At 38.8% G+C, this 25,450-nt stretch overlaps 7 protein-coding genes across 12 annotated transcripts; 3 read left to right on the top strand and 4 right to left on the bottom strand.

The window, feature by feature from the left end:
- The first annotated feature begins 4 nt into the window (after positions 1–4).
- Positions 5–3,804, top strand: LOC100124009. 2 transcript variants are annotated; one of them, XM_031922159.2, is made up of 5 exons: positions 17–286; positions 552–674; positions 755–938; positions 1,012–1,915; positions 2,009–3,804. In XM_031922159.2, exons 1-5 carry the CDS (start codon positions 214–216, stop codon positions 3,458–3,460), a joined length of 2,736 nt encoding a protein of 911 aa, XP_031778019.1. In that variant the 5' UTR covers positions 17–213; the 3' UTR covers positions 3,461–3,804. The 2 variants fall into 2 exon arrangements, with proteins under 2 accessions (XP_031778018.1, XP_031778019.1); XM_031922158.2 differs by having other exon boundaries at positions 5–286; positions 1,012–3,804.
- LOC100680320 (E3 ubiquitin-protein ligase RFWD3-like) lies at positions 3,660–5,185 on the bottom strand. Its single transcript, XM_003425556.3, has 3 exons — positions 4,917–5,185; positions 4,552–4,841; positions 3,660–4,464 (listed from the first exon to the last, which is right to left on the bottom strand). The coding sequence occupies exons 1-3, from the start codon at positions 4,922–4,924 to the stop codon at positions 4,022–4,024; spliced, it is 741 nt and encodes a 246-aa protein (XP_003425604.1). The 5' UTR covers positions 4,925–5,185; the 3' UTR covers positions 3,660–4,021.
- Positions 5,186–5,605: 420 nt separating this feature from the next.
- On the bottom strand, positions 5,606–7,901 carry LOC100680289. The gene is made up of 2 exons (XM_003425555.5): positions 6,623–7,901; positions 5,606–6,551 (listed from the first exon to the last, which is right to left on the bottom strand). The coding sequence occupies exons 1-2, from the start codon at positions 7,067–7,069 to the stop codon at positions 5,661–5,663; spliced, it is 1,338 nt and encodes a 445-aa protein (XP_003425603.1). The 5' UTR covers positions 7,070–7,901; the 3' UTR covers positions 5,606–5,660.
- A 1,162-nt stretch (positions 7,902–9,063) lies between these two features.
- On the bottom strand, positions 9,064–11,497 carry LOC100679234 (ankyrin repeat domain-containing protein 65-like). 2 transcript variants are annotated; one of them, XM_031921974.1, is made up of 4 exons: positions 11,355–11,497; positions 10,435–11,001; positions 9,950–10,378; positions 9,064–9,876 (listed from the first exon to the last, which is right to left on the bottom strand). In XM_031921974.1, exons 1-4 carry the CDS (start codon positions 11,464–11,466, stop codon positions 9,287–9,289), a joined length of 1,698 nt encoding a protein of 565 aa, XP_031777834.1. In that variant the 5' UTR covers positions 11,467–11,497; the 3' UTR covers positions 9,064–9,286. The 2 variants fall into 2 exon arrangements, with proteins under 2 accessions (XP_031777834.1, XP_003425597.1); XM_003425549.4 differs by having other exon boundaries at positions 9,950–10,360.
- A 2,045-nt stretch (positions 11,498–13,542) lies between these two features.
- On the top strand, positions 13,543–16,053 carry LOC103315516 (ankyrin-3-like). Of its 2 annotated transcripts, XM_031922184.2 has the most exons (4): positions 13,543–14,002; positions 14,157–14,664; positions 14,758–15,198; positions 15,290–16,053. In XM_031922184.2, the coding sequence occupies exons 2-4, from the start codon at positions 14,418–14,420 to the stop codon at positions 15,976–15,978; spliced, it is 1,377 nt and encodes a 458-aa protein (XP_031778044.1). In that variant the 5' UTR covers positions 13,543–14,002; positions 14,157–14,417; the 3' UTR covers positions 15,979–16,053. The 2 variants fall into 2 exon arrangements, with proteins under 2 accessions (XP_031778044.1, XP_016836597.1); XM_016981108.3 differs by having other exon boundaries at positions 13,543–14,664.
- Positions 16,054–16,416: 363 nt separating this feature from the next.
- LOC103315535 (serine/threonine-protein phosphatase 6 regulatory ankyrin repeat subunit A-like) lies at positions 16,417–18,899 on the top strand. Its single transcript, XM_008204945.3, has 5 exons — positions 16,417–16,645; positions 16,734–17,417; positions 17,511–17,600; positions 17,754–18,155; positions 18,268–18,899. Exons 1-5 carry the CDS (start codon positions 16,465–16,467, stop codon positions 18,897–18,899), a joined length of 1,989 nt encoding a protein of 662 aa, XP_008203167.1. The 5' UTR covers positions 16,417–16,464.
- Positions 18,900–19,069: 170 nt separating this feature from the next.
- LOC116416014 lies at positions 19,070–25,320 on the bottom strand. 3 transcript variants are annotated; one of them, XM_031922177.1, is made up of 7 exons: positions 25,163–25,320; positions 24,951–25,026; positions 23,162–24,638; positions 22,601–23,002; positions 20,356–22,514; positions 19,950–20,281; positions 19,070–19,872 (listed from the first exon to the last, which is right to left on the bottom strand). In XM_031922177.1, the coding sequence occupies exons 3-7, from the start codon at positions 24,613–24,615 to the stop codon at positions 19,408–19,410; spliced, it is 4,812 nt and encodes a 1,603-aa protein (XP_031778037.1). In that variant the 5' UTR covers positions 24,616–24,638; positions 24,951–25,026; positions 25,163–25,320; the 3' UTR covers positions 19,070–19,407. The 3 variants fall into 3 exon arrangements, with proteins under 3 accessions (XP_031778037.1, XP_031778036.1, XP_031778038.1); XM_031922176.1 differs by having other exon boundaries at positions 23,162–24,625; XM_031922178.1 differs by lacking the exon at positions 24,951–25,026 and having other exon boundaries at positions 23,162–24,625; positions 25,163–25,313.
- Between the last annotated feature and the right edge of the window lie 130 nt (positions 25,321–25,450).

The raw sequence follows: 25,450 nt of genomic DNA, 5'->3' as shown, positions 1-25,450 counted from the left end.
CGCCGCACGTGTCGACAGTTCTCGGAGCAGCTGCATGCAGTCTGCATGAGCTAGTCGCCCGCCTTCTGTCTGGCCTTCATTGATTCACGTGCGGAGAGAGAGAGTAAATGCCAGGTGTCGGCGACGGACGGTTGGAAAAAGGTGCGCGCCTTGAGGGTTGACGCACATCACCTTCGATTCTCCTGGATATTTTGCAAGTTTTTACCGTGAAAAATGGCTATGCTTGCGGGTCCTAAGCGTAAGCAGAAGTGGACACTGAATCCACGAGGCAAACATTGGAGTGAAGGTTAGAATTTTGTGGTTTGCAAAGTTTTTTTATATTACTGTACTGCTGTGCCTGTCAGCTGTGGTCTTTTGTTTGGTTTGGTGTGGTTTGTTGGGCAGGTTACTGGTGCTTATATATATTTTGTTCTTTTGGAGTCATCCAATCAAGTGACTACTTATCTTCTTTGAGCTCTAATTACTTTATATTTTAACTTCAAAATTAGTTTATTTACACAATAAGATCCTATTAATTCTGTGGAATAAATTAAAATTTTATAACGTTATAGATTCCAACAAGTTTGGCCAAAAGATGCTGGAAAAGATGGGCTGGACAAGCGGCAAAGGACTTGGAGCTAAAGAGCAAGGAATGGTCGAACACATAAGAGTCAAAGTAAAGAATGATCAAGTTGGTAAGTGAACTTCTTTATAATTTTGCACGACTACTTACAATCAATCTGATTAACTGTATATTATTCGTTGCTTGTACTAGGTATTGGATTTGATAAAAACCGTGACGACCAGTGGACCGAGCATCAGGATGATTTCAATAGTTTCCTGCAAAACCTACAGAAAGAACAAGCTGGTGCTCCAGTAGAAATTCCAGAAGAAAAAGAGAAAGTACTTAGTGGCAAATCTTTAGAAGAAAGGTCAAAGCTTAGTCAGAAAAGAGTGCAGTAAGTACCGTTGTTAAAACTAACATTATATTTATCTAGAAAATTGAATATTAACGATTATTTTAAATTACAGCTACAAAAAATTCACACGTGGCAAGGATGTAAATAAGTATAGTACAAAAGATCTTGCAAATATCTTTGGCAAAAGAGATTTGAATGAAAAACCTGTCAAGGAAGAGAAGGAAGAGGAAGATGAAAAGATATACGACCCAATCGGCTCACAGGATCATACAGCTGGAATCCTTACCATCAAAGGTGGTAACATAAATGATTACTTCAAGAAAAAACTTGGTTATGGTGAACACGATAGTGTTGGTAATGAAAAAGAGAATTCTGAAAGTGAATCCGAACAACGCGTAGGTTTTGGTTTTTCCGCAAAAAGCAAGAGCACGTTTTACGTCAATGACGGTGTTGCGGCCGAAAAAGAAGATTCTGACAGTGCAACTGAGAAGTACGCAGGTTTTGGATTCACAAAGAGCAGTGAATCCAAATCAAAAGTTAAGAAGCACAATAATTTGAATTATGTATTTGATAATCCATGCTTGGATTTGAATATACTAGATGAAGATTCTCCTGTACCAAGGAAAATTAAGACTGAAACTGTAGATATAAGATCTAATGAAACGGCGACGCCGAAAAAGCGAAAGAGTGAATTCATCTTTGACAATGTTGGTTTGGATTTGGAGTACCCAGATAGGCCTACACCTAAAAAGATTAAAACTGAATCAGTTTTTAATGGGTATGAAAATCCTGCATTAGATTTAGAAAAATGCAAAAAAAATGCAAAGTTGGAGTCTACGAATAATAGAATCGAAAATCCGGCATTGGATATAGAATGTGTGGATGGGAGAACACAAAAAAAAAGTAAGAAAGTGAAAGCTGAGCTTGCAGTTAACGGAATTGAAAATCCTGTATTGGATCTGGAATGTTTGGATAGACCAACGCCAAAAAAATCGAAGAAAATTAAGGAAGTCGAGATTCTAACTAATGGAATTGAAAATCCTGCTCTTGATTTAGAATGTCCAGACAGGCCAACGCCAAAAAAATCGAAGAAAATTAAGGAAGTCGAGATTCTAACTAATGGAATTGAAAATCCTGCTCTTGATTTAGAATGTCCAGACAGGCCAACGCCAAAAAAATCGAAGAAAGTTAAGGAAATCGAAATTTTAACTAATGGAATTGAAAATCCCGCTCTTGATTTAGAAATTTCCGACAGGATGACGCCAAAAAAATCGAAAAAAATAAAAGAAGTCGAAATTTTAACTAATGGAATTGAAAATCCCGCTCTTGATTTAGAAATTTCCGACAGGATGACGCCAAAAAAATCGAAAAAAATAAAAGAAGTCGAAATTTTAACTAATGGAATTGAAAATCCCGCTCTTGATTTAGAAATTCCTACTAGATCAACACCGAAAAAATCGAAGAAAAGTAAGGAAATCGAAGTTCTACCAACTTCATTTGAAAATCCAGCTCTAGATTTAAACCATCATTCAAATGAAGTACTTAGTACATCGGATTTTGAAGTATTAAGAGTAACATGTGGACTTGAAAATAATGCACTTGATCTGTCTGATGATAATCCAAGCAAAAAACGTGTTACATTCAATGACCAAGTAGAGTATAATACAGATACTATCAAGAAGAAGAAAAAGAAGCGAAAACTTGACAAGTATGAGGTAGTGAATGATAAATTAAAAAAGAAAGGTCAATCCGAGTCTGAACCAGTTGTTTTTGTGAATGAAGGATTAGATTCAGAAATCATCAATGAAGAGGAAATAGATAATGAAATCAATGAAAGGAAAAGTAAAAAGGGAAAAAGAAGAAGAAGGGAGCGAAGGATGTCTCAGTTGGAGACTATTCAGGAGGCACCAGAGTTAGAGAACTCTAATGAGACTCCAGAACTTGCAGAAAATTCTGTAAAAAGCAGTGATAAAGATGTGGAAGTAGTAGATGAATTTGAGAGTGAAGATATTCAAGAAATCACAAACGCGAATTCATCCAGAAAGAAGAATAAAAAGAGAAAAGAAAAGCAAAAACTTAGAGGAGAAATTGACATAATAGATGAGAATGTAAATGAATTATCAAATGAAGTCACAGATAAGAAGAAAAAGAAAAATAGCACTAAAGTAAGAATTGAAGAAATTACAATCAATGATGGTCCAGAAAAAGAAAATGTTTGCTGTGACAAAGACGAAGAAACGAATGTCAATTGCAAAAAGGAGAAGAGAAAGAAAAAGGAAAAAAATGACGGTGATGTAGTTAGTTTAGAAGAATTTTTAAGCGAAGAGCGTATAGATGAAGAAAAGCCAAAGCTTGTAAAACAAGATGTAGAGTCTGTGGCTAGTATAGCAGAAAATACTGTTGCTGCTGCTGAGGATAATAATTTGAGTTCTTTCCAAAAATTTAAGAAGTCTAAGCAGGTTATGAAATCATTATTTATAAAGAATCCTACACTGATTTTTAATGGATCTAACATCAATGAAATCAAAGGATATGGTTCACATGTAACAAATAGTTATTAAATTTGAATGATTTTAAGATTTTTGAAGAAATCGGCTTTGTAAAAAATGTACTTCTATATATTTTTTATATATTTATATTATAGTGATAATGAAATAAATTATGCTAGTTAAAATAATAATTGTTAATAATAATTAAGTTTATTATGATTTTTATAAGGGCAACTAGGTTTAATTCATTAATAAAGAATTAGTTTGTAAATAACTTGTGCTTTTTCTTTATTAAACAATTTACATTTTTATTATGAATTTGTAAGCATTGAAATCACACATGTCATGGATACATACAAAAATATAGAAGTGAAGCAATCACAACATTAACGAATATATTGCAAATATACTTATAATCGTTTTTGAATAACTTTTATGCAAATATAAAAATAAGCCAAATTAATGAGATAATTTCTTTAACAATCGAATCTTATTCCCTTATTTATAAATATTAATTGTCTTTGGCATTTATATATTTTATTTCATCTTTTGAAGTCACTCTTTGGCAGTTAATTTGAACAGGCACTTACAAATTTAAAAAATTTCAACAGACATCTATAATATTATATAAAATCAATCTGAAAAACAAAAATCAGAATCTGCTGTCACTGCCAGAGTTCTTGCCTTATACATTTGTTTGTACTTTTGCGTTCTCTTTTTCTGTTTACTTAAAGCCTTTGATAGCTTTTGATATCTTTCATTAGCTTCGTGAAATTTTTTTTTAACCTTTTCTAATTCTGAATTATCTACACAAGTCAACTTATTTGCATACAAAAATCGAATGTGTCTTACAGAAGCTCTGGCATTGCATTGTGGACATCGTTTCGAAGATTGAATACCTGAATTCAACCACTGTTCAATACATTTATATCCAAACAGATGACCGCATCGCAAAGAACATAATCTATGATCTCCCATAGGTGTCCAGGCACCTAGACAAATAGGGCACTTTTGAGATGGATCAACACTTTCAGATTCATCATCTTGCAATGTATCATCTGGTTTAAATCGTTTTGCTTAAAGAATAAAATTATACAAAATAGAAATATTAACTTAAAATTTTATAATAAAGAGATAAATAAATTTTGAATTTAAATATATACCAGGTTGAACTAATTCCTCGTTAGATTCATCTGAATCTATATGATCAACATTTTGAGGATTATCATCATCAGCATCATTGCCTACGACACTAGAATCGTCATCTGCAGCAGTGGACACTTCAAGTTCATCAGTTTCATTACTACTATCAATTGTACTAGTATCCATAGTATCCATATCTGTTAATGGTATTGATAATTCAGAATCATCATCGTCATGAAGAAAATCATTGGATTCATTTTCACTATCAAGTTCATTGTCTGAGCTTATCAAAAAAGCTGCTGCAATAGCACTATAACAAAAAGAGTAATAAATTTAAAATTGCATGATTTTACATTTGTAATTTAAATAGTAATAAAATACTAACGGAAACATGTTGCAATTTCGGTTTTTGTCACCTATCCTAAACAGGGTTCAACAATCTAAATTACATTTTTTTAGACAGTCAGAATTGAATGCGCAAATTCTATTAAATTTTGATGTACCCAGAAATTTTCTAAACCAAATGATATATAATATAAATATATAAATAATTGTAAAAGGAAATAAATATAAGAGACAACTGAAGACCATGAAGAAAAGGAAAACAATAACATAACCTTTTGAAAAATGTTTACCTCTGAAGAACGCGCCGAGTACGTATTAGAAATAGCGCCAACTTCACAACATGTATTTGAAAATTTGAATTCAACGCAAGTGTATAATATTAAGTATATTATATTGATTATCACGCATATCAGGTAAAAAAGAATTAGTCATAAAATTATGTTAAACTTGCATATTTATTTTTATTAATTAATCGTATACAAATTAAAATTCTCAAATTACAAGTAATAACCAAAAACGTATTTTAATACAAATCTTGCATTTTAAATGCAAGATCTGTATTAAAATACGTTTTTGGTAAAATTTTTGTATAATTTTCATGTTATCATGAACCATTAATAGATAAAAATGTTGAATAGAAGATAAAAATATCGTTTCAACTACAAAAAATAAAATTAATTTAATCAAGATCTGACCTGCAGCAAAACTTAAAAAAAAATGCAACTTTAGCGAAACCAAAACATCTTTATAATAACGCCAATAATAAACACAAATTTGTTTAATCTTATTGGTTTTTATGCATTTGACTAGCAAAATTATGTTCTAATAAGTTAATTTGTGAATTAAGGCTGTCTATTGTACTTTGAATCTGAATAATTTCCTGGGCTGGACTTAATCCTTGATTGAAACATAACTGCTGATCTGGCATTATCGAAAAATTCTGCTGAGCTGCTAAGATGGGATTTTGTACAAAAGAATTATTGAACTGTATTGGATTGTTATACATTCCTTGATAATAGCCATTGATTCCACCGGAGTTCACCATAACAATATTTGGTTGAAACTGTGACATTGGCATTATCATGTAAGCATTACAACTACTATTGAATATTAATGTAGCGTGTGGAATAAACCTGACATTATTTGTCAACTGTATTGGAGGAATAAAATTATTATTATAAGTTGCTAACATAATTGCTTGATCATTTGTCGTTGCAAGTGTACTGGAATTTTCAACAGTTTGCAAAGACTGAGGATCAATTTCAATTTGTGAAGGAAATTCATTTCTGCATTGTTCATCGTCCAATTCTTTTTGCGTTTGAGCAGTTTCAGATGTTGGCTGAACAGTATCAATTAAATCTATCTCTTGTTTTACAAATACCAAACCATCTTTCTGCGATAAATCTATATCTTTATCATTCAAATTCCCATTACAGTAATCAAGGCATCTTTCATCATCCGACTGCCTTTTGATGGATTTACTGTCTTCTTGTTCTTTTTTTAGAGTCTTAAACTTTTTAGCCATTTCTTGTAGTCTCTTATCTTTCTTGAGAAGTACTATAGGATTCAGCATGCGTTGCACGTCTTCTTTCAAAGACACTTTTCTTTTCCTGATTAAACACGGCAGCTGTGATACTTGGACATTACTTTTTTTCTGCCTTACAATGTAGTTTTCCTGCAAGACAATTACTTACGTTACTTTTATTTCCAAAATTTGTTGTACAGAAAATTCAAGCACCTACTCACTTTCAATTTTCTAATGATTTTTCTCACATTTTCGGAGCTACTGGAAAGTTTGAAATGTTTGCAAACTATTTTGATCAGATCTTCGACATCGTATTCTCTACAGTCATCGCAATCATTCATTATTTCAGTAACTAATTTTTTAACTCCTCTAAATGAAACGGTAGTAGATGATAACGATCCCAAGGCAAATTTTGGTAATCTCTTCAATGTTTCAAGATCATCAAGAATTTTCTGTTCGTTCAGTAAAATAGTATTTACAAGTCTAAATTTTGATTCGGAAGGTACCGGCCCTTTTCTACCATATACCGAGTCGTACACGTACGACAAAGCTGCACCGACCGATTCATGATCGAATATTGGTTTTTCGGAAAACTTTGTCAAAAAAATTCGATAACTTTGAGCACATCGCGCAAACTGATTTCTTTCCTTTTGGGCTTGAAGAGCCATCACTGTGACGATCGTAATATTCTAATCCACGGCAACGCGCTGCACGGTAAGATTTCTTTGTTTCACTCATTCAATAGTCCGGTTCGAGTATCTGCTGCAGCTCTGCTTGTTAGTTGACCTAGTACAGAAAAAGCTGCACACTAAAGAATGTGAACAAAGTCTATACTCTTATGTGGCCAAGACACTCGAGACTCGCGGGCAGATTTGTTTACGTTTATCACGCCGTGCCGGGTTGAAGGTGATTGGATAAGGCGGGCAACCAATATGCAGCGCGCGAGATGCTTGTTTTGGCGGGAGTTTTGAATGTGGCATGTATATTTATTTAATAAGCGTCAGAGTAGTATTCCTTTCATTAAAATTCATCTTATTTATTTTACTCGTCAAAGAAAGCTTTGTAATAATTCTCTGAACAAATCGTTGCGTCCAGAATGTAAGGTTGCCCCATACTTTTCTAAATCTTTTTCAGGATTTCAGGAACCATTCAAGATCTCCGATCGCGTAATACCTCATCATCCTTTCTAAAATCGCGTAATCCTACTGACCCAATTCCGACTCCGGTTCAATACCTCGAAGTAGCTGATTCGCCTGTAAGCATACCCCGTCTTCAACATATTGATTCCGCTTTGACGCTTCTGGTAGAACCGTGTACGAAGCAAACGCTTGACTTTTTCTCTCGAATCATCGTAATCGAACGATTCCGCCAACAGCACTCGATGGCACAGTAGATGCGTGACCATCGCGTAGTTCTTTTTCTTAAAAGCGTACTTCGGAGGGCTCTCTTTGTTTTCCTGTTTAATGGATAAATCGGCACCGTTCTCCAGATTGATCGTCACGATCTCGTTTAATTCAAGGGTAGTCGGTCTAATCGAACCGCGTAGTGCAGAGGAGTGTAATCTGAAATTCCATGAAAATTCGTCTGTTGTAGTTGACATCAGTTCCCAAGTTGAGCATCAGCTTACGAAACTGAACGGCGATGTGTAAAAGGGTACGTAGTCCTGTTCGGAGTTTTGTCAGAAAGGGGAACGCCTCTGTCGATGATCGTCTTGACGATATTTTCCGATGACGATTCGATAGCCAAGTGTAGGATCGATTGGCCATCGGCACCTCGGTCCAGGAACAGCTCGATTACGGAGTCCACTCGGGTACTTCCCGCAGATGGCACAAAACGTTTTAAAAACGTCGGAAATGTCCGCTGCACTTTTTTAAAACGTTTATCAAACGTTTTGTGCTATCAGGGTTAGGACTCGATGGAACGTCGATTCGCCAGTGTATAGTTGAGGTCGTCCAATCTGGCCTCGAGCAGACTACGTATCACACGTTCGCGACTATTTACCAACATTGTAGTCTGCTCAGTGTTGTCGTTCATTTCTAGAAGCTTATCGACGGGAATGCTTGCCGCCAAGAAAATCGGCGACTCAGCTTTATTTATGAGAAATCACACAAGGCAAGCAAAGTAAAAAAAAAAAAAAAAAATCATAGTACTGTTCACCTCAGTACCGGCGTCAGTAAGAGCATCTCGACGATCTCGGAATAGCATCTGTCTGCAGCACGATGTCGAGATGTTAACGTCGGCGTCATGGTCGAGGAGTCTGTGAATTATTTCGAGGTCGTGGCTGCTACGCGACTTGGAAAAACAGCGTTTACCGTAGCTTTCAACCGCGAGGAACAACGGTGTATGACCCAGTTTGTCCTTATCGTTGATCAGACAGCCTATTGGTTCAAGAGGAACTACAGTACGCGGTGGTTGCGATGCGTCACGGCTATATAGGTGAAGAGAAGTTTGACGGGAAGGCCTTGCGCGGATCGACGGTTGCAAGCTTGAAATCTCGAGCAAGACTGACTGCTGTTTAAATTTTGAACATTTTCGAACCAAGTAGTACGTTGGGTACTGCCGTCTCCATTATCGCAGGATCAGGGTACAATCTGCGCGTATATTATACTAATGTAATAATGGCTGGCTGATGGGAACCAGAGGATGGATTGAGAACCACGCATTTTTTGTATACTTAAATTTTTATTATTCTCCATTGAAAAAGTCTTATAATACGTTGTAATCTATTTTGTATTAAGTCATGCTCATTTTTTTTTTGTTTTGTTAAAATTTTGCGCACTTTTTAGAGATTCAAAGTAGAGTTTTGCTCGTAGTTCAAAAAATCGAGAAGAATTGTAAGATAATCTTTTTTTTTTTGTAAAACCAAGGCTGAGACACAGACTGGATTAACCGGTTAAAATGTTCGACTCCTGGCAGACTTGCACGAGTTTCTGAAGATCATCAAACTTGCAGTAACTCACTATAATTTCCACAACCGATATCGGAACTTTGTAATCGCTAAGCAAGATAAAAAGACACTCGATCGCCCTCTCAATAACATCCTCTTCAATCACCTGGTTATCCTTAAAAGCTTTAACAAACTCTTTATTTCGAACCATAACACCCAGATCGCCCGAGACAGCGTCGAAATAGCTGACGTTCCCGTAGATCATCACCTTATTCATGTCGACGAGCTCGCGCTGACGATCCTCGTAAACTCGCAACCAGTGCTCAAGCTCGCCGATGGCCTGCATGGCCACCCTAGTGGCGTTTTTATCGCCCATAACGTCCAGATCCGCTAGATGATGCAGCAGAACCTTGATCATTCGGGTGTTGGATTTTTTGAGCGCGTAATTCAGCGGGTTTTTGCCGTTGATCGATATGCGGTAAGGATCGGCTTTGTTGAGCAGAAGGATTTTGATGATCCTTTCGATCGTTTGCTCGTCCAGATGAGTTAATCGGGCTGCGCAGTGCAGTGGGGTGTAACCCTTGATATCTGGAATTCCAAAGCGGTTTCTTGATTTTAAACACAGCTTTAAGTCACTCAAAATTGTGGATATATTACTCACCGCCGATGCCGATATTAGCTCCTCTGTCGAGTAGCAGCTTTATAAGATTTTCCCTCTGATACTCTACGGCGAGATGTAACGGCGTAACTCCGATGTAGCTCGTGTCGTTGATGTAGGCGCCTTTGTCGATGAGCAATGTGACGATCTTCTCGGATGCAGATTTCACGGCTGTGTGTAGACACGATTGACCTTTCCTATTTTTGAAGTTAACATTGGCACCTCGTTCCAGGAACAGCTGGACGATGGGCTCGATGCCGCTACTGATAGCCCGATGTAAGGCCGATTCGCCATTGTTGCTGATGTGATTAACTTCGGCACCGGCGTCCAACAGACTACGTACTATCCGAAGTTGACGATTTGTCATATCCTCGTCGTCGTCGCTGTCACGTGACATAAAGATCGGCGTCCTACCTTTACAGGCAAAAAATTCTGGTTTACGATTTTTTAATTAATCCATTTTTCCAATAATCATAAAAATAACTTACCGCTATCGTCCCTAGCATTGACCAATGCACCGCGTTCAATCAGAAGATCCACGATCTCTTCGTTCCTAGCCTTGGCAACGGCCAAATGCAAAGCTGTTCTAGACTTCTTCGCGAGACTGTTCACATCGGCACCTGCGTTTAAAAGCATCTCGACGATTTTTGGACGGTTTTTTCGCACAGCGTAATGCAGCGCGTTATTGCCGTTCGTACCTTTACGCTGGTGCACGTCGGCTCCGTATCTTAAAAATAGTCGTACCAAAATCTCAGAGCCATGCTTTACGGCGTAAAGTAAGGGCGTTTCTCCGTGAGAATTTTTAACGTTAACGCCGGCACCCCGACGAAGCAGCTGACAGATTATGGCGTGACTCTTGCTACAGAGCTCGCGACTGATGCTAATTTTCACAGCGTGATGCAGAGCTGTGCGGCTCGAGTTGTCTCTGACGTCGATTCGACATCCGTAGTCTAGAAGGAGCTTTACTACGCGATATTTATTATGTATTACGGCTAGGTGAAGAGGAGTTCGACCTTTTGTTTTACTGTGGTTCTTTCTGCCGTCGGGTGGAAGACCTGTGAGGATTAATTAATTTTTTTTGTTTTTTTTTTTTTATAAAGTTTCATACATAACAGTTTTTCTAAATGTTATATATTATGATAAATTATAAAAAATCATAAATACAAATACATACCGATACACAGGCACGCGTACAGGCACTCGTTTTAAATAATACATAATAGATAATTGAGTATTGTTTAAAAAATCACGATCTATATAGAATCATTTTTTCGACACTGCAACGTTAGATTTTTCCTATCTGTTTCGGTGCTATCTCGCGCGCATTGTATCGTAATATACTATATTTATGTTTTACTCCAAATTTTTAGCAGTGAAATATAAAGCACGCTAATTTTTCCATACACACCTGCGTCCAAAAGATGTTTCACTATGTCCGGTGTAGAATATACGACGGCAAAATGCAGCAACGAATGCTTATGCTTGACGCTACGAATACCCACACTTTCTGCATTATCCATATTCTTGCACAATCCGTTTAAAAAATCGAAGATAGCATTTAATAGAACGTCCCCGCTGCAGTTGATGGCGTTCTGCTCAATTTTCACTTAAATATCACCAATAGCAATGTCACTTCAATACCGATTTGTTGTCGATTTCTTGCGATCGGTTGTAGTGTTCTCCTAGAGGCTCCTGCCTGAATCTCTTGTCCACACCAGCGTTTGTCCCCTGCTGGATATAGGTATGTAGATCCTCGTGTAATTCCAACACTCGGTTATTCGTAAGGTCGCAATGGACTTGAACGTTTTGGAATCTGGAGCACGACTGATTGAAATCTGCCATCTTCTCTATACTTCTCAGCTCCAGAGGTACTTGTAAAGTTCCCCTCTACAGTCTACATGCGATTTTCGTCTGCAATTTGCAAGTATAAACCGATCTAGCCTAAGGTTGGACCTATCTATACCAGATGATACACAACAACGCAAAGCCGTCTCTCTCTCTCTCTCTCTCTCTCTCTCTCTCTCTCTCTCTCTCTCTGCGCAGAGAAAGAGCAAGCGCAAGCCTTCAAACATCAGTCTATGGACAAGAGGCAGGGTCATAAAACCTACCATGGACCTTAAATTATGGAAAAATAAAAAATCGAATTTTAATTTTGTATTTCTTATCGTACATTACGTTTCAAAATACGAATTACACAATATATCATTACTGGATATTGTTGTGATGACAAGATAGACGTTGTGATTGGCTCATACAGTGCGCATGCGCTCAAGTTGGGAAGGCTAGGTTGTTAGCCTAAACGTCTTTGAGGTTAGGACGCCCAATGCACGCGGGCATTAGGCATATTCCAACGCTGGGCATATGCTTCCTTAAAACGGGGCAGTAGACGCTGCATCGCAAAGATCCGCTTAACGCTTATAGGTAGCGCTGCCGGAACGTTTTTACATTTTCAGGGTAGAGAATCAGGGGCGTCTTTGTATAGAGGCCTAGTAGGCCCAGGCCTATAGGGCCCCGAAATCTGAGAATTAACCCAATAACCCTGAATAACCAAATATAAATATAAAACGTTTACAACAAGCTAAATAACAGGCCGTGTCGAATCACAGATAATACGAAATAAGCTTTAAGATATAAACCAGAACCATTTTTGAGAAGTGCTTTGAGAAATTTGAATTTCTACTCTTGACTTCGAGACCATGTTACTAAGATGCCGCGCCGATAACGAGTAAGTGTATATCGTATCTCCCACTAGGAAGAGTAGCACTGTTCAAATTTCCCGTCATAAGTAGCACAACTCATTTAACGCACACTAGACTAGCACAACTCAAAATATCCCGCGAAGACTAGCACAACTCAAACTTTAAACAACGAATTTGTATAAAAATTTGCCGATTTTTGCGAAACATGTCTGATAAACATTTTTAAATATTCACAATTTACAACTTTTTACCGAATTTGAACTTGTTATCACAAATACAATAATTTTTTACAAACTTATTTTAAATTATTCACTTTTTTTAGAAATCTTCTAAAATTTCCCAAACCTTTTAAAATTTTGAAGTTTGTCTGTCTTTGTCTAAGGTTTTCATGAACTTAACAAAAAAAAACCAAATAAAAACGTAAAATTCTCACATTTTAAGTAATATAAAGTCGCGAGTCATGCTAATCTTGACAGTATTTCTGAACTGTGCTACTCTTCGCGGCAAATCGTGAGTTGTGCTAGTTTTCGTTTGAAAACTTGAACTGTGCTAGTCTTCGTAGAAAGCGACGATATAGAATAGCTCGTTGTTGCGTATCCATATACGCGGCGCGTAGCGGCGTCTCACGTACCGCAAGTTGCAAAATATCAAACGTAAATACTAAAATAATTTGCAACTATAGAATTTAATAATTGATTTATTATAAAAAAAGCTACATTTTTTCTTCCTTTTTTTGTTGCAAAATCTGAGATTAACTCTTCAAATGAAATAAAATTTAATACGTCAGATTCTATATATACTATTCTTGCCTGGGATATTTAACTTTACAAAAAGCAGTTCAATTATTATAAATTTATTTTTACTTACTCGTTACGTATTATATTTTTCTAAATCAGGCATTTGAATTTAATGTTTCGATGAAATTTTGAGGGGCCCCGATACGATCTGGGCCTATAGGGCCCCATGAATCCTAAAGACGCCTCTGTAGAGAATTGTACAGCAGCGCCCTCTATTATGTGGAATTTGCGGTCCTGAGGAAAGGGTGGGAGATGCGATGCAATTGGGTCCGTCGTGGAGGTAGGATTCCGAACCCTTCAAAAGCTGCGCAGGGACGCCATCATAGTTTCAGTGTCTGTTCAGTTGCGATGCGAAAGCAAAAATATCAAAATGTGGCACGCTTCGATTGAGGAAGCTATCATTACAAAAAATACGTGTTTTTTCGACAACCTGATCAGAAGTCTAGGCTTGAGTAATTTGAATTATTATATTATCAGGGACGAAGAAGGCTTTATTTTACTGCATGTTGCAGTCAATTATCACAACGTCGACCAAATGGTCAAGTATTCCCTAGACAAAGGTACGTGTGTGAACATTGTATATTTTCTGTAAGGACAATGCAAAATTTACTCTATCAAATTTTTATTGTATTTACGAAGAATCCGTTGAAAATAATCAACCAATTATTATTTCTTACGGGTCTCGGCAAATCGGCCGGTTTAACCGTTCTTCAGGTAGCCGTTTATTTTTACAAGCATAGCACACTCGAACTCCTCTTAAACTACGGCTTCGATATCAACGATAAGGACGCGTTCGGCTGTACGCCATTGTTCGTAGCTGGAACCAAGTACAGTACGTTTTATCGCTCCGCTTTTCCCGAGCCCGGTGTCATTTTTCAACTGGTCCGCCGAGGCGCCGACATCAACGCTGCGACAGAGCTAGATGATACACCCTTATTATGCGCCATAGTGCATTAAGCTGAGCTACTTGTACTGATGTACATCGGACGCGGTGCAGACGTAGGCCATCGCGATATGAACGGTCACAATGCGCTGCATTACGCAGCGAGAAGAGGTCAGTGGAAGACTGTTGAGATTCTTCTAGACGCGGGTACTGACGTGAACAGCCTCACCGACGAAGGCAGCACAGCTCTGCACTTGGCTGTCGGCAATTATTCTAATGCCGAGACTGTGGAACTTCTTATAAGACGCGGCGCGAACGTCAATATTAAGGATCACAGGGGTGAGTATATTTTATTAATATATTTGAAGAATTCGCTGAATAGTTTTTTTCACTATTTTCAAAGCCACAAATCAAAACATCCTCCTTCTTCAGGTAAAACGCCGATCTTCATGGCGATCGAAGCCGGAATCGGCGACGACGAAGGCGAGAATGACCAGGAGGGAGAATTAGCGGCGCACCGTATCTATCACATAACGCGTAGTCTGCTAGATGCCGGTGCCGAAGTCAACGCGATCAGTGAGGCCGGTGAGTCGGCCTTCCATCGTGCTCTCGTCTACGGCGTCGATGGCGTAATCGAGCTGTTCCTCGAACGAGGTGCCGATATCCAATCAAGGAACGCCAACGGAATTGCAGTCATGCACGTAGCCGTGGAACATGCATCCGAGCGAATCGTCAAAACGCTCATAGACAGAGGGCTCACAGCCGATGTCAGAAACTCGCTCGGGGCTACACCGTTGCACATTGCTGCGCTATTCGGCAAGGGGGCGCACGTTGCGCTATTACTCGCCAGAGGAGCTAATATCAATGCCACCGGTAAGTCGTCGTAACGTAATAGCATGATTATACTCAGAGGAGCGTTTAAAAATTGCGCAAAACTAAGAGATGAATATTCGGAATTTTTCAGAGATCGGAGGCTGCACTCCTCTGCATTTCGCCACTCAGTTCTCTTGGTGGAACGAGGACAAGGCCAATAACGGCGTTCACGAACTCCTCCTGCTCAACGGCGCTGACCCTTTGATCGAATCGAACAGTGGAGCGAGTCCGTTGGATGACGCGGTTGCAATTTCGAACGCCGCGATGACCAGGTTTTTGCTGCGCCATCTAGCCTATCTGGAAGCTTTGGGCAATACCAAAGCCTCGGAAGTGGCCATGCGTGGAATCGGCAAGGACGAACGACGGCTGCAGATTTACAAAAACCGCCAGCTGGAGATGGCCCAAATGAAAGAGACAAAGATCTTCAGGGATATCAGCTATTTCGACTTGATTGGCCGTAATTTGGAGAAATCGGTACGGGACATACGGTTCGTCGAAGCTTTCGTGGGCAACCAGACGATCAGGGAATTTGACTTTTATAGACAAATCTGTAAGAATTTCGTAAATGCCTTGTACAGGTACAACCTCGTCGTGAGAACGAGCGAATATCTATCCAATGCGTTAACCACTGTAACATATCCAGTGATTAAGGGTATAGTGCAATATTTGGAGTTGGAGGATCTTGAGAGATTGCAGGACTCGGAATCCGAGGACGATGATAATATATACGAGAACGCCATGATGAATTTTATGAAATTGTTAAACCCAGCGTTGGATTAATGTAATTATTTATATTCGTATTTATATCTACAATTTCTCCGAAAATAACCTGTGAATAAAAGAAGTTATTATTTATGCAGTTTTTATCACTCGGTTTTTGCTTTGAAAAATCCCATACATTTAGGTGTAGATTTGACTGAAAGCCCTATAAATTAAAAAAAAAAAAATCACTACAAATAAATGCAGAGCTTCACAAGCGGGTAAGAGGGAGAGTAAAGCTTAACCGATCGCCGCGCATGCGAGGGGAGAGGTACAATTCGAAGCCTGACTGCCCGCAGGTATACAGATGGAAGCAGCCGTCGGGCCCAGCGTGAAGGGGCGTTTACTGCGTACTAGCCCAAAAGCGTCAGTCGGCATCGAGCGTCCCTGCACTCAAGAGCTATAAAAGAGAGCTAAGAGTGCAGTGCGGCGTAGCTGGATAACAGGAGGGGAGAGCGGACAAGCCGAGAACGCGTCGAAGCGATTTTGCGAAAAAAAAAAGCGAAAATGTTTTTTAACAGAACTGTCACAGACGCTCTCTACAAGCAGAACACTGATTTTTTCGACGCCTCATTTCAGAGGTCCGACGAATTGAAGCATGCCACTCACGGAGAGGAGGGCTATTCCTTGCTGCATTTTGCCGTCAGATACTGTAGCGAGCGAATGGTCGTATACTTCTTGGACAGAGGTGCGTATTGGAAAACTGTTAAATCGACATTATAATTCACGATAACGCGAAAGAATGATCAATGTCTGACCCTGTCTTGCGTATATAGGCTTCTCAGTGTACAGCCGAACGTTTTACAATCAGACCGCTCTCCACGTGGCTGTGATTTACTGCAAATACGGCGCGGTGAAGCTTCTCATCGAACGGGGCTCTCCCATCAATGCCAGAGACTCGATGGGCCGTACTGCCTTGCACTGCGCTATGGAAGCGGGCACGATGTGCCATATCTCATCTGAAAACAGCAACGTGTCAAACGCACTGCTCGATCTTGTCATATTCAACACTTACGTCCCCCGCTTGAAGAATAAGACTTTTCTATTCTATTGCACGGAAAGGCGCAGCGAAGGCGATTTTTCATCCGCCAATAATCGCGATATCATCTCGCATCTCCTCAGTTGCGGCGCCGAGGTTAACGCTTCGACTGAAGAGGAAGATACACCCTTATTTCAAGCCATAGCACGTGGATCCCCGAGCTGGCTGCAGTACTTCTTGGAACGCGGCGCGAACCTGAAACAGTGCAAACAAGACTACAATGCGCTACATTACGCCGCGTGGATGAGCGACAATAAGAAGCTCGTCGAGCTACTGCTTGACGCAGGGATCGAAGTGAACAGCGCCACAGAGGATCTAAAACAAACAGCTTTGCATCTGGCTGCCAGCAGTGCTAAGAATGTGGAGATTGTTAATCTGCTCATCGAACGCGGGGCGAATATTCATGCTAAGGATGGCAACGGTGAGAGTATTTTGAATGTACATTGAAAGCTATAAAAGATTAGTTCGGAATTTCAAAAGAAAGAAACCTAATGAAATATTTTTACTTGTAAAGGTGATACGCCGATTTTTTGGGCAATAGGTTCCGCAATCAGCTACGAGTATATAAACGAATTAGAAGTCGTCTTCAATGATCCCGAAGAAGGTTCGTCTTGGTATTTCGATTTTTTTTTCGATGTTATTTAGTTAAATTTAAAAAGCTTTATGAAAACGTTCACTCTTAAAGCTCTAAGGTATTCAGCGGATAGGTTTCGAGGATTGCTGGCCTCAATTGAAAAACTCGCCTCCTCAATTTCAGAATGTTCCTCATATTACCTCTATGACGAACCGCAGAAAGTTCAGCGTCGCCACCAAATAATATGCAGTCTGCTAAACGCCGGTGTTGATGTAAATGATACCAGTGACGAGGGTGTAATGGCCTTCCATCGGGCTCTGAATACCGGTCTCAATTCCCTCATTGAGCCGTTTCTAGAAAGAGGTGTCAATGTTCGTTCCAAGACTCCACAGGGCTTGTCAGTCCTACATGCAGCTGTCAAATTTGCGTCCGAGACAGTCCTCGAAACGCTCATCGACAAAGGTGCTTCGATGGATGACAAAATCCCATACTTCGGAGTTACACCGCTGCACCTTGCTACGCAGTTATGCAATGAGAAGCATATCATGCTGCTACTAGCGAAAGGAGCTAATGTCAACGTCACCGGTGAGTTACGCAACACAATTTTTGCCCACGAGTCTGTAACACACATACTTAAGTTTCAAGTCATTAAGAAAAAGTGTAAAAGTAATAAACCGATATATTTGCAAAATTTCAGATAACAAAGGTTGTACTCCTCTGCATTACATTGCATATGTAGTAAACCAATATCCCCTGGAAGCGTATTGCCTGGTCGAGAAGATCATAGGTATTCTTCTGGACAACGGCGCTGATTTCTTCGCCAGAACAATCGAAGACAAAACTACATTAGATTACGCAGTTGCAATTGACAATGACCAGGCGATCGAGCCTCTGCTGCGTCATTTAGCCTACCTAGAAGCTATGGGCGACCCCAGAGCCTTGGAACTGGTCACGCGTGTAATCGGCAACAATGACGAGCTGATGCAGATCTACGAGAAGTATCAGCTCGAGCTCTTCAGCATGAAGGAGGAGAAGATCTACGCGGATGTTCACTATATTGATACGATCACGCTTGACCTGAAAATTTGGGTGCGAAACGATGAGTTCGTCGAGGCGTTCAAGAACAATCAGACGATCAAGAAGTTTTACTTTTATGAGAAAGTGTCGAAGAAATTTGACTATGCCTTGAGAGCGAGAGATGCGAGTGAATGTATTGCTTTGTTGTTCAATCATATAGGATTGCCGATTGAAGTTTGTGAGATGATAGTAGAATATTTTAAGCTGGAAGATCTTAAAAAAATGCAAGGAGGCCAAGTTTTGATCGGTTAAATCTTTGTACGTTAATCACGAGGAAGTCGATAAAAAACACGCAGAACGCTGCGCCGTATGTACAAAATAAATTTTAGAATCGCGCGCAAAAATAATTAGTAATTTATGCTTTATTGTTAAAAGAGTCTTGTTTGCGACATAATTAGTCTCTAGTGAATGCAAGAAAACAATTTTTTGATTCAAACTTTGTCACGAGCGTTATGTTTAATTTATTAATAGTTCACTTGTATCATCTTTGGTAAAAAGATTGTATTCATCTTTTATTATTATGTCTTTCTTACAAACTTAAAAAAATATATAAACGTTCATCAGTTTAAACTCTAAAAATAAAGAAAAAATAGTTACAAATTTATTAATCTGCTAGAAAATAGTCAGTGACCTGATAGTAATAGCAAATAAATGCAATATTATAAACTTTTTTCAGTAACGAACTCTCTAGTAAATAGATATGCATGTAAAGAACTATTAAAAAATAATAATAATAAATCAGAACTCAAAAAGTATTTAATCAATTATAAAACTGACTCCTGCATCCCCTCAATTCTCTTCCCTTGTTCAATTGCGGTTGCGGTTGAGATTGAGGCACTATTCGTTCTCTCGATACTGCACTGGTAGCAGTAACGTTTGCGTTGATATTGGCGTTGTACTGCTGAAAATTAGCAGCAGATTGCTGTTGTTGATAAAGATGATACTGTTGGATTAATCTTTGATCTAGAGCTGTGTTGGAATGAAGCTCGTTAATCGCAAAGTCTTGTTGCACATTGGAAGTCGCATAGCTCTTTGGTAACTGGTACGCATCCGGTTGTACGATCTTTTGAATATTAGGTGTAGCTGTGGTGAAACCTGGAGGAGCTATGCACTGCATTGTATAGAAGTTGGCGGGCACAGACGGACTCTCGGCTTGCATCATTGGACTGTCGTTGGAAGCATTGTCAGCTTGAGCTGAGTATTGCTGATATTGATTAAATTTGGCCTAAATAGAACGATTTTAGATTAATAAAAATTAATTATTAAAAACTTAAACTATATCATTAAAAATATCATGCATACTTGTGCAACCAGTAAATCTGCTTGAGCTGAAGCCAATTGCTTTGCCAATGATACAACTGTAGTGTGAAGTCTTAAGATATCTTGAGAGAGGTTCGATATTTCGTTCATTCGAAGTTGTGCTTCAACACTGTTGATGTTTGGACCTGCTGAATATGCCAGCGGTAAACTCGACATTGGCGAATCTACTTGTGGACAATTTAATCCTTGTTGAGCATTCAAATTTGATGCTTCGAAAGACAACGCATTAACGTTCATTGGTGAATTTGCGTACGCGGCGTTTATCATTTGTGGATTGATCGATTGAACTGCTTGAGCTGCATTTATATCCAAACCTGCAAACAAATTTAAGCCTAAATAAATCGTATAAAATTAAAAGAACGTATTTTTCGAAACTTAAGATACTTACCTAAGGCGCGCTGAACATTTTGATTGCCCTCAAAAGCTAAAACGACATTAGGTCTTGCTTCTGGAGTTGAGCTTTCATGGACATGACTGAACGTTACAACAGTCTCGGCTTTTGGAGTTTCTTCTTTATGATCATTTTTAATCTCCTTTGTAATTAATGCCGACATCGTTGTATTTGGAGTAAAATGACGCAAAGGGTGTTTGGCTTCTACCAACGAACCAATAGAGCTATTTGATTGTGTGCTCGATGTAATGTTACTTCTAGACAAAATTGTATTAATATTCTGAATATCAGAGTTAGCATTTATCTTTATTGGAAGATCCATTTTTTTCTCCACGACAACTTTCCTATTCTCTTGTAAATTGGCAATCCTATATTGGTCACCACTTTTTGAATTACTAGATTCTTGATTGTAATATCCTTTCGGATGATATACAACTGTTGGTTGCTGATGGCTCTTATTATCAGAAACTCTTTGGAAGTTCGACTTAGGATTGATACTTTCATTGTCATCCCAGTTTTCTTCAGAGTGGGCTTTCTGGAATCGCTCTTGATTTTTATTTACATTGTCTTGATATTTATTACCAGTATCTTGATGCTTTTGATACCCTAGATCTTTGTTCCTGGCTTCGTGGAACCTATCGCTCTGCAAACTCAGCTTAGGTTTAGCAGTTTCGTAGTGATCCCAGTTTTCTTCAGAGTGAGCTTTCTGAAATCGATCTTGATTTTTATTTGCGTTATCTTGATTTCTATTGTATCTATCTTGGTCTCGATGTCCAGATTCATTATACCTATCATGAAATTGATTTCTGTTCTGATAATCAAAACTATCAACTCTGTTAGTTTGATTTCTATCACGCGAATTTTGGTTCTTATTTGAATTATCTTGAAACCTTCCAAAGCTGCTTGGATTTTTATTTGACTCCTGATACTGGGCTCTATTATTTAAATTATCTTGATTCTGGTTCCTATCAATGCGATCTTGACCTCGATTTTTATTAAAATTGTCTTGGCTTTGGTACCTATCCAAATGATCTTGAATCTGATTTTTACCGGAACGATCTTGAGTTTTAATTTTGTCATCAGAATTATCTTGTGTTCGGTTTCGAGCGGGGTAATCTTGTCCAGAATTTCTCAAAGAGCGATCTTGGGTTTGGATCCTACTGTGATTATCTTGACTCTGGTTTCTATTATAGTAATCTTGATGTTGACTCTTATATTGATCATTATCTTGATTTTTATTCACAGGTACCATGTTCTTGTTGATGCCATCACGTCGATCAAAATTACCATGCCTGTTATAATCATCTTGACTTTTGTTATCGGATTGGTAGTATCTATTAGAATTGCTCGGTTGCTGGCTCTTATTATTATCTAAATCTTGTTTACTCAGAGCTGCATTAGAATCTTTAATTGGTCCTTGGTTAAATCCAGGTTTATCCCTGTTAGACATATCCTCAAACCGTGCAGATCCTGTTCTTTGTTGATTCTGCCCCCGTGTTTCCGTCTTAACTTCTTGCTTTACATTCTGTCCGCGTCCTTCTATTTTAACATCCTGCTTCGCTGATTGTCCGCGAACTCCGGCTTTACTTTCCTGGTTCATGGTTTGTCCTCTCTGTTGCTGTTGAGTATTCCTAGACGCGTCTTGACCAAATCCCGGTTTATCTTTTGTTTCTTCCCTCTCAATTTGCGTGCTCTGCAGATTTTTATCCGCAAAGCGCGAATCTAGCTTTGTCTCAACCTTTCCGGTAGATTCCCTACGACAACCTCTGGACGAATCCTGCTTGAAGCCCGGCTTTTCGTTAGGTGTGTCCTTGTCGGATCGCGCGTTTGCAGGAGCTTGTTGAGTCTTACTTGGCAAAGGCGCGTCTTTTTTTGGAGCTTGCGAGGACGACTGAGACTGCGCCTCTTGAGATCGCGCGTTTGTCGGTCCCTGTTGAGTCCTACTTGGTAACGTTTCTTTATTAGAGGCTTGCGAATCGGCATTTTCCGATTGAGCTTTGAGGAATTCCTGCTCCCGTCTTCTTGCCCCTGGACCCATGAATAGATGTTTTTCGGTGTACCCACCCACTCTACCGTACTGGTCGACTAAACCTTTGATATTGTTAGCCAAATCTGCAGGTGGTTCATTGGGAAGGTTTTGGTAATTTTTCTTGCTCCTACAAATATTACACAATAGGTTTATATTTTTAGATATAACGTATAGATATATATCAATATACAGAAAAAATTTTTGAACACAAACCATTCGTTGTCATCAGGTTCATCAAGGTTCTGGATCTTCAGATTTCCAACCATTTTGCGCTTCTCGCTTTCTTGCTGGGCAGTACAAATACTCTCAACAATGGCCTGACTTAGTTGCTCATCTTCAACATTAGCAAGTTGGGCTTCTGGAAAGAGCTGATCAACAGTATTTTTGTTCCAAACGTTTGACTGAGCCAGTGCTGTAGCTTGAATTGCTATTTCACTGTGTTGACTCTGCAAAGCTGAAGATGTTTGGTTTTCACTATGGCCAGAACCATTAGCATTTGTCCTGGACTCGCTATTATTGGTATTTTTCTTTGTGCCTTCAAAGTAATTCTCAACTCGCTCATCCTTCTTTGGTAAACTCCTCAACATCATTTTGCGATTTCGAGCCGTAGCTGATCTGTAAAATTTGTATCAGTTAGTATACAAGGAAAATAGTTAACTATAAGAAAGTTTTTCATGCAACAATTAACAACAGTTAAACACATTTTAGATTAATATTCATTTACGTGGATTGTTATGAAAAAAAAAGGATAGTAAATAAAGTGAGCACACATACTCAGATGCTGATTGTGGTTTGAGCCAATTCATGTTTTGTAATTTTTGAATAACATAAGTTGGTTCTTCGAGATTTTTGGGTTTGGATAATGTTTGTATTTCACTCAAATTAGATTCATCCTTTATCAAGGGTTGAAGGTCAGTATTCTTTACTGATGAAGATGACTCTTCAGTGGTAATTGCTTCAATAAGATTCGTTAATAGTGCAACTTTATCACTATTTTTACTAAGATCAGGTTGTTCAACCTCCAACAACTTCACATTCTCAGTTATATTCAACTGACCGGTTGCTGAAGATTTATTTAGATCAGTAGTTGCAGAAATGCTTTCAACGGTAGAAGGGATGTCAGAAACATTTTCAGGCTCCACTGACAACTTATTGTCGAATGCAGTTTGCTGATTGTTTTCTGACATTTTTGAAATGCTATTTGCATTTTTGTGTTGATTCTGTGCTGATTCTTCAGGATCAGCACCCAAAAATGTACGATCATACATTGTCATATCTCTATCAATAAGACTCTTTGAAATTTCCTCTAAAAACCTATCGTCAGTTAAATCTATTAAGATATCAGTTTCCAAAGATTTATTATCTTGCTTAGCAGGATTTAATTTCTCAGTTATTATGGTCCTTACTACATGCTGATCATTACTATTGATAACTTTCAAATCGTGTTTTGGAATTTCATCTATTTCTCTTGTCATTGTATCAGTCAGCTCAGAAGTGTGTAGATTGTTATGAATCAATGCAAGCTTACTTTGAACATCGTCTTTTGGATGATATTCAGTTTGTGAAATTTCAGAGACATGTTTATTTATAGATGGATTAAAATGATTGTTGTCAATAATAGTTTCTTGAAGTATATCTATTGTCCTGTCAGCGTTAATGTGAGTATCAACTTTACTATGAGCATTAATCAAATCAATATTAAAACTTGTGTCACCCGTTGTCAAACATTCATCAGATGACTCATTTTTCACTTCAAATTCTCGTGCCATCAAACTTGGCACCTCCATCTTTGTATGATCAAGATCACCTGCTGCATGAATTTGTGAAGATTTTAAATCCACACTTATGACAGGGTCTTCAGCTTGCAATTTCACGTTATCTTCAGGCTCGAGGAAGTCCGGTTTACTTTGGCAAATATCATCAAAGCATTGGCTATCATTGGAACCTTCGACACTCTTAACATTTGAGCCATCTTGCCCATCAGCTTTGCAACTGTAGGAATCCTTGAACCTTCTAACAGTAAACTCATGATGATCATCGCCCTGAGTTTGCTCAGAATACCTGTTATCTTCAGTATTGTGCATCTGGTTCTCTGCCACAGTCTTGTCAATACTGACTACCTCCATCTTGTTGCTATCTGAACTCAATCTGTCACCGAAGCAACCTGTTGCTCCCTCATCCTGTACAGACTCCTCGACTTGCAAGGGTTCTCCACTGTCCAAGTTCATTCTGTTCCAACTTCAATCAAAGTCAACAAAAACAAAAGAAATGCCATAAGTTTAGATAATGCGTCACGCAGTGTCGTGGACAGTAAATTTCGATAAGAACACGCAGCACAATAATAGCACCGCCAAGTGTACTATATCCGGGTGTAAGTGTCGTGCGACATAAAAAAGCACGACTAGAAAAAACTCCAACGATCTTCATAGAAAGGTAAATCGATCAAAAGCTAAAATTCTCGATAATCGGTATAAAAACGAAGAAAACTCGCTACGATAACACTCGGCAATGATCTGAATTGCGAAAATTAAGTGACTACATATCCAAAATACAGTGTTAATACCTGTGCTAGCTGCGATTCTCGCGAAAACGTCTCCTCTCGCGCTATGTCCGGAGTGTGTCCTTCGCAGGTGTCTCTCCTTCAAACACACACAAACACGCAATATTCACTAAGTAATCGCACGATCCTCAAAATATCAAATACAGCGAAAGGTTTTTTTTTTATAATAATAATAATATTCGCAAAACTTGGAAAGATCTAAAGGTATAACGTACGTATTCTGTCGTATTGAGATTATGCTTCCTTTCGCCAACTTCAACTGTTTCCTATCGTGGGATGGCCTGCAGACTTCTAATCGCGAAGGAAGCTGAGACGATCATGAAGCTCGCGCAGGGGGAGAACGAAAAATGCCCGTTCAAACTCGGACGGTGCGCTTTCTTGGAATTCGACGGGGGCACGCGGCTCGCGCGCGTTTTGTTTACGTTTATCGCGCCGACGGGATTGGCGCCGGTCGGATAGGGCGATTGGCCAATCGAAGCCACGAGCGCTGCACCGCTTCGAAT

The sequence above is a fragment of the Nasonia vitripennis genome, chromosome 1 (assembly GCF_009193385.2).
Source record: "Nasonia vitripennis strain AsymCx chromosome 1, Nvit_psr_1.1, whole genome shotgun sequence".
NCBI classification, from domain to species: domain Eukaryota; kingdom Metazoa; phylum Arthropoda; class Insecta; order Hymenoptera; family Pteromalidae; genus Nasonia; species Nasonia vitripennis.
The sequence above is the reverse complement of the archived record's forward strand: the minus strand, read 5'-3'. Positions and strand labels throughout refer to the sequence as shown.